The 8,584-nt window shown below is 36.8% G+C and overlaps 1 protein-coding gene across 1 annotated transcript in view; it reads right to left on the reverse strand.

Annotated features, from left to right (window-relative positions):
• LOC114633266 (zinc finger protein 813-like) overlaps positions 1–4,619 on the reverse strand; it is a 5,891-nt gene extending 1,272 nt beyond the window's left edge. Inside the window, exons 1-3 of the mRNA XM_028781863.1 lie at positions 4,553–4,619; positions 1,744–1,870; positions 1–985 (exon numbers count right to left, since the gene is read on the reverse strand). The exon at positions 1–985 is cut by the window's left edge and continues 1,272 nt beyond it. Coding sequence (XP_028637696.1) covers positions 1–985; positions 1,744–1,870; positions 4,553–4,582 — 1,142 coding nt within the window. The 5' untranslated portion in view covers positions 4,583–4,619. The remainder of the gene's footprint in view (positions 986–1,743; positions 1,871–4,552) is intronic.
• Between the last annotated feature and the right edge of the window lie 3,965 nt (positions 4,620–8,584).

Below are 8,584 nucleotides of genomic sequence, written 5' to 3' on the forward strand. Positions count from 1 at the left end.
CATTCAGTACATTTGTAAGGTTTCTCTCCTGTATGAATTCTCTGATGTCTTCTAAGATTGCCTTTCTGTGTAAAAGATTTGATACATTCACTACATTTGTAAGGTTTCCCTCCTGTATGAATTCGCTGATGAATTCCAAGGTCACTTTTGACAGTAAAGCATTTGTCACATTCATTACACTTGTAAGGTTTCTCTCCTGTATGAATTCTATGATGAATAATAAGATCTCCTTTGCGTGTAAAGCATTTGTCACATTCACTACATTTGTAAGGTTTCTCTCCTGTATGAATTCTCTGATGAATTCTAAGATTGCGTTTCCGGTTAAAAGATTTGATACATTCACAACATTTGTAAGGTTTTCCTCCTGTATGAATTCTTTGATGGCTTCTAAGACCACCTTTGTGGGTAAAGCATTTGCCACATTCACTACATTTGTAAGGTTTCTCTCCTGTATGAATTCTTTCATGAATAATAACGTCTCCTTTCCGGGTAAAGCATCTGTCACATTCACTACATTTGTAAGGTTTCTCTCCTGTATGAATTCTCTGATGACTCCAAAGATCTCCTTTGCGGGTGAAGCATTTGTCACATTTACTACATTTGTAAGGTTTATTTCCACTATTGGTTCGTTTAAGCATGAGTTCATGTATAGTGTCAAAAACCTTATCAAACTCTGTGTTGTGTTCTTTTTGTCCTATGTGGATTCCTTGATAAAGACTAATGATAGAGCACAAATTCAGACAGTTTACACAATTTTTATATCTGCAAGGTTCTTTGGTGCTCATAGAATCATGTCTGTTTATGCATGATGACCCAAGAGACATATCTCTGTGACTAGTTGTGTAAGATGTACTTTGGGTGGATTCATGAATGAGTTTTCCAAGTTCATGACATTTATAAGACTGGATATTCACATGCTTGTGGACAATACACTGTGTGTCTTCATCCAAGACGTTCTCATATTTATGAGATAAGCGATGACTCTCTGAAAAAAAGTACAATTAGAGATGACAAGTATCAGTCGATAAGTAAGACAATATCTTGTGCTTCCTGAAGCTTTCTAAGATAAGTGAGCCATCCTCAAGGATAGGGATCTCAAGAGAGGTCTTTCTTGTTTCACAATCATGACATGTTTGCTTAGAAGAACCGAAAATCTCTTCTATATCAAATAACTGAAAACATAAATAGCCTTCTAATTCTTATTTAACACAGTACTTTGCAGAAGGTGGGATGAATAGGTGATCAAGCATTAAAGAACTTTGCAAAAGGAGCTCACCGAAGGATCATATAAACAAAATTTCTCTATTTTCTTCTTTATGTGTTGTGACACAGTGACACTGTGTAGCTTTGATCAGTGAGGAATTCATCACATAATCCATGTTGGCATGAAACTCATGATATAAAAACCATGTTGTGAATTTTCTCCCACTGAAGCCAGACCAGGCTGTCCTCTGCTGTATTATATGTCAGGGGTCTCAGAGGAGCTTGTGTATGTTGTCTGGTTGGTGGCTCCGTGTCTGAGAGATCTCAGAAGCACTTAATCCTCAAGAGACTTGAGGTCCCAGGAAGTGTCAAGCGCTAGGAGGAGGGGACATCCTCTTGGAGACAGTGAGGAGGAGGAATGGGGTCAGGAATTATGGGAGGGTAGACTGATAAGGGGGGTAATTTTAGAGAGTTTATATAAACACACAGTAGGTAAATTCAATGAATGAATAAGGAATTCTACAAGAAGATTATTCTTACCCACAAAGAATAGATTTTTGTAATTCTCCAACATCACATCCACATACAATTCCCTCTGAGCACGGTCAAGATACTCCCATTCATCTTGTGAGAAGTCCACAGCCACATCCTTGAATGTTAACAGATCCTGTAATGGACAAATACCTGTTTACCAAGTGCTGCTGGACATACGTGTTTTCCTAGATAGAAAAGACCTAAAGAATATGAGGAAATATGTGATGAGTCACGGCAAATATGTCAAGACAAACATCTTCTACAAATGTTGAAGAAATGTGGCAGAAGTTAAGCATCGCAGCTCTTATACAATGTATAGAATGAAATACTATATTTCTTACATTTATAATGTCCCTCCCCTACAGGAATTTTCTGATGTTTTCTACAACCTAAGCTGCAGATGAAGGATATGCCACCATCACTTCATTGAAATTCTGTCTGAAATCTGGATTCTATAATCCAAAGTTGTTTCCTAGCACCTGCATGGAACTACACAACAGATTTTCAATCCCAATTGACTAAAATCCAATGCTCTCTTTTGAACTCTACAGGATGAAGGGATACACAGGACACGTACAAACGTTCAAGCAAATATAGCAAAATACATAAAATTAAATTTGAATTTTAATTAAAGATGCTATCTAAAATAGTCATAGACTATATTCCAAATAATAAAGCAAATAGAAAAAAACAGTATTAGGCAGCATTAAAATTATTTAAAATTTTCTCAACATTTTCATATGCAATACAGATATTACCAATTTCATAAATTCTATATGGTCTTTCACTATGAATAATTATTGCATGTGAAAATAAATAGCATGTGTGACCGTGCATTCAGATGAAGTAGAACCATTTGATTTGATCTAATTGAGTTTTTTAGTTGAGAAAGAATTATACTAATTATTCAGGAGTTTTTAAAAAACATTATTACTCATGAGACTGACTTAACTGAAAACTTGAATCTTGAAATGATAACTATAGTTTCTTTCTTTTCAACACCCATTGCAGCTCACTGCCATGTGTGATTTGAGTCCCAAGGGCTTGTTGCTGAACTCAGAGATACAGGGGCACAATTTATCATTCAGTGTACATAAAAATATGCAGATGAGCATTTATATACTTAAAATAAAACATTATTGTAAAGAAAGATTTTGTTCCCTATGTAATACCTAGCTTGGGAGAAAAGAAAAACACATGGAAGATGGAACATTCTTTCTGCTAAAGAAAAAAGAGAGAACAATAAAAGAGAGACATCCATTCATGCTTGAAATTAATGACTTTCTCACAGGATCATGGTAATACTCTCCAGAAAATTGTTACTAATATATTGTATGTAATGCCCTACAAAGTTAGAGACAGTAGTGTTTATACTACTTATAAAAAAATGAAACCAAAGAGAAAAAGAAAATAACCATCTATATACTGAGAAATTTCCTCATTGTCTTAGGGTTTTATTGGTGTGAAGAGACACCAAGACAAAGGCACCTCTTATAAAGGACAACATCTAATTGGGACTGGCTTACAGGTTCTGAGGCACAATCATTATCATCATGGTGGGAATCATGGCAAAGTCAAGACAGGCATGGTGTTTGTGATGGTTTATATATGCTTAGGCCAGGGAGTGGCACTATTAGGAGGTGTGGCCTTGTTGTAATAGGTCTGTCATTGTGAATATGGGCTTTAATATCCTAGTCCTAGCTGCCTGGAAGTGAGTATTCTGCTAGCAGCCTTCAGATGAAGATGCAGAATTCTTAGCTCCTCCTGCACCATGCCTGCCTGAATGCTGCCATGTTCCCGCCTTGATGATAATGTACTAATTCTCTGAACCCGTAAGCCAGACCCAATTAAATACCATTTATAAGACTTGCATTGATCATGGTGTCTGTTCACAGCAGTAAAACCCTAAGACAGTGACGTAAGAAGTTAAGAATTTTCTGTCTTCATCCAAAGGAAGCCAGGAGCAAACTGGCTTCAGGCAGCCAGAAGAGTATCAAGGCCTGTCCCCATAGAAACACACTTCCTCTGACTCGGCCACACCTACTCTTAACAAGACCATTCCCTGGGCCAAACATATTTAAACCACCACATACACTGAGACCGGGCAGAATGTCTCCCAAGACAAACAGATTTCAAGTGTCACAACACCCATGATCACTATGTGATACAAAATGCCAAAAAAAGAGATAGATGCCAGATTACTGAAATCTACATCAACCTACAAACACATCTATGTTATTACAAGAGAAAATCACATATTTCTTCCATCATCTGTGCCACTTGGGAGTTGACATATTTACTATTAGGATTCAATACAGTAAGTGTATTATAATTCTACTCTTCCATAAATTCTACCCTTCAATACATTGCTCAGTGATGTCACTGTACATGTAAGTGGAGATCCAAATTTACAAGGTTATTTCTGAAAACCTGACTATTTCTGAAATGCAATTTATATGACTCAGGAGACCTTCCTTTCCTAAAGAATACAAGTCCATCCAATGTAGAAATTGGCCATAAATATATTTTTTGAACATCATTTACAATATATTGTCTTTAAGAACTGCAGGTCTTCAGTCCTTGGAAATTTATGTTCTCTCAGTATAACATCCAGTGAAAACATAATTGGGCAAAGCTGTGCTAGTCCTAGTACAAGTAAAAGATCTAAAGAGTTAATTTTGATTATTGGAGAAGAACAAAGATAAATCACAGAAAACAAAGACTTTAGATAACATTACTATAGGTAGAGAACTAATGTCTTTAACAGTTTAAATAATAAAAAGAATTTTCAAAGAAATGAAGACTGGACACTGACCTGAGGAGCATTTACCAGAGAAGCATTCATTCTTCTTGCTGTTCTCTGAGTTTCTGTCTCAGCAATATAGACTGGAATTAAAATTGAAAATTCACATCAAGATTGCAAAAATTAAAAGCTAAAATTAATAGAGTTCTGTTATGGACAATGCTAAACCACATAAGGACACAAAAGCGAAAATGATACAAGAATACTTGTCAACATTCCTCCAGACAGAAGAGCATCAAATGGCATTTAATGTGGCAAGGGAAATGACGACAATCTCAGGCCTTTTTCAAACCTCAGCAGTTAAGAGGCACAAACAGAGCAAATGTATACCTGCTGCAAAACACTACTTCCCATGGTTATTACTGGCAACTTACCATTCAACGACCAGAGTCAGGGACACATGGCTACTGGGTATTAAGATGGATGGCTAGCATTAAATGGAGTTTGATTAGCCATCACACTAGAATACAGTATCTGACCCTTTGTTCAAATATCATTCATTCTACCTGGAAGATACATTACATCTATTTTCCATGTGTTTCCTATGGTTGTGGGGAACAGACAGAGATTCTAGCTGCCAAGCACTATGTTTTGCTGAAACTGATTGTCATCAGATCTAGTTTACAGTCATTTTCATCATGATCTAAAGAGGCTTTACACTGTTCCTGAAGTAAATGTATCTTTCCCATTTACTCTTCCTTTTTTCTAAGCCGCCTTTGTGTAAGAATATTGATCACTTGAAATCCACATGAATGCATTTATAAGTAGAATACTATAATTCAGGACATACATGGCTTTATATGGAATGTCCATGAGCTAAATGTTCTAAGCCAGTGGATCTCTATCATTTTAATGCTATGACCTTTTAATATACTACCAGGAACTCATAAGTTAATGTGGTAGACAAACCTGTAGATTGCTACAGGAGTTGTATATCAGTTACTAATACCATCAGAAATATGGTAGTCATAGGTATTCTTTTGAAAGGGTCAATTGACCCCAAAGAGTCACAACCCATGAGTTGAAAATAACTATGCTAGGCAATGTCAAGGCAGAATTTTCAAGAAGCAAACATGACAGAAACTCTGTGATAGCTTCTATGCATAAGAGAATGTGCATAGAAATAAAGTGAATCATTACAAGACATCTCCTTGGAGGTTAAGATTTACTCATTTTGTCAGATCCATCAAAATCCTATCACTTTTCGAAACATCATCCTGGACATGCATATATCTGTGTCTTGGTATATTGTTCCAGCCAGTTTTCTGGTTCCCAAATTTAGTAATGACTCCAATGAAACTCTTCAGTTCCTGACTGTTATGCATTTCCTCTATGATGACAACCCATATAGTTGCACAAGAAAATAGGAATGTGTGACATGGGACTCCTGTCAAATATACTATACATATACATTCACACTCAGGCATACAAATATATACATACATTTATGTATGTCTCAAAGATAATGACTCATTCTTAATGTTAAAATGCTATTACTACACAAAGTAGTCATGACCATGATATTAGCATATATGCAACTCTTTCAATGTATTATATTGACTTTACATTTCTTTCATATTAAATAATTCTCCAGACATTTAACAGACACTTATATGGTCTCACTCTACGCCATTGTCTATATAGTTTAGGGTGACAAAGAGAAACACTAGAAGGATGATATGCAGTAGAAGGTTATATAAAATTACTGAGAATTAAAGAGGAAAATCAAATTTCCTATAAACAAAACTTTTCATGTCAACATATCCATGAAAGGCCTTGGGTAAATTATCATATTCGCTCACTATGAAAGTATTGAAGAATGTCAGAGCATTGATCTGCGAAGCACTCAGGTGGTGGGCTTTAGGAAAGTGCTGAGACACTGCTCTGGGGGTGGGAAGCTGAAATTAGGGTTCTGGACACAAATGGGCCTTCTATGGAAGCCCTAAACTGCAGCTCTGTAGGCAAAGGCCTTCTCCTTGCTCCCTACGGTGGTTCTAAAGGAAAGAGACAGTCCATTTTTATCCATGTTCCCCTTGGGAAACGGCTGTGTACCAACCTCTCAGGATGGAACAGAGATCAAATACCTTTTGCAGGAAGGAATGTCTAGGAAGAGAAGCTTATTGGCTAAACACTCAAGGCCTCTAGGTACCTCATTAGCATAGAGAACTCCATGTCGGGCTACATGGGAGTGTGGCACATGTTCCCAGCCAGAAATCTAAGAGGGAGCAGGGAGGTGCCTACCGTCTCTCAGACCTTACCAAGTTTCCTGGCACAGTTCATTGTCCCACATGAGAGTAGAAGAAACATACCACAGAATAATGAAGATAGTAGCCAACACCCTAACCCTGCCTTTACAAAATTTGACAACAGCTGTCATCATTCTATTAGACTCAGAAGAAAATCAAGAATGTGCAACTGCCCCAAAATAACTCATAACAGTGCTCTTACAAAGAGCAAGCAAGACCTACAAAAATCTTCAATGTGATAAATAAGAAAACAAGGAAAGCATTTTCCCCAAATTACATAATTTGGGAAACACAATTCTTTAATTCAAAAATCACAAACATTCCACAAGAGAGCTCCAATCTGATAATACTCTTAATAAGCTATTTAAAAATACAAGAAAATATCACTTTGTTTTACACATTCCTAGAGAATAAGCTGAGAAGTCAGCAGACCACTCATTGTCTAAAAATGTAATGAATATGCTAGTGTAGCATTCAAACTGCTAAAAGCACTGTGTAAACTGCTGGGCAAAACAAATCAAGAGTGGCTATCCTCACATGCTAACCTCTAGTGTTGTAATACCAACCTGTAGGGCAAGGTATGCCGACCAGTACAATAGCACCACTACTATTTTGTAAGTAACAAAAGCCTTTCTGGCTTGAATTGAGGTCAGCCCACAAAAGAAATGCATAGCTGATACTGGAAGCCAGCCAAAAGTCAAGGACTGGAAAGGTCACAGACTCAAGAAGGGAATCTATGACTGACGCACTGCTACATGTATATTGTAGTTAGAGTTTCCACTGCTGTAAAGGGACACCAAGATCAAGGCAACTTTTATAAAGGACCACTTTTAATTGGGGTTGGCATACAGGGTCAGAGATTCAGTCCATATCATCAAGTCAGAAAGCATATATAATAAAATCAATGTAATCCATCAGATAAACAAACTGAAAGAAAAGAATCCGCATTCTCATTGCATTAGAAGCCTTTGACATGATCCATGGATAGATCTGGAACACAAGGAACATACTGAAACATATTTAAGGTGTCTCCAGCAAGTTTATAGTTAAAAGCGAATTAAGTGAAGAGAAACTCAAAGTGATTCTACTAAAATTCGAAACAAGTCAAGGCTGTCCACTCTCTCCTTGTGTGTTCAATGTAGTACATTAAGTTCTAGTTAGAGTAAGAGTCAAGGAATAAATGAGTCAAGGAAAAAACAACTTACAAATAACCATTATTTGTAAGCTATATAATAATATACATGAATGACCCAGACTAAAATCCACATACATATGGACACCTGATCTTTGATGAAGAAGCCAGAAATACACCATGGAAAAAAAGAAAGCATCTTCAACAAATGGTACTGGTCTAACTGAACTTCTTCCTTGTTGATGAATGCAAATAAATCCATATCTATCACCCTGCATAAATTTCAGTCCAAGTGGATTAAATACCTAGATTTATGGTTTCTACTGCTCTGAAGAGACATTATGACCACTACAAATCTCATAAAGGAAAACATTTCATTGTAGCTGACCTACATTTTAAGAGGTTGCCAGGAGTCATGTGCTCTCCCTGGAACTGGAACAGAGCCAATTGGGGGAGCATTGGTGGTGGTGGGGCATCAGTGGGGGGGGGGGAGCAAAATTTGGTTTTGTGAGGCTAAAGGTTGATTAATATAATAAACTTTACTTAATTTTACTATAAAAATAACATTTACCAGTCTTGACTCCAAGTTATTCTGAGGCCAGAAACCAAAGACCTCAGGCAATGAATATGCAATTAAACAGAAGAGCATTAAGTAAAGACATTCTT

Source organism: Grammomys surdaster, unplaced genomic scaffold (assembly GCF_004785775.1).
Source record: "Grammomys surdaster isolate TR1022 unplaced genomic scaffold, NIH_TR_1.0 572, whole genome shotgun sequence".
Lineage (NCBI taxonomy): Eukaryota > Metazoa > Chordata > Mammalia > Rodentia > Muridae > Grammomys > Grammomys surdaster.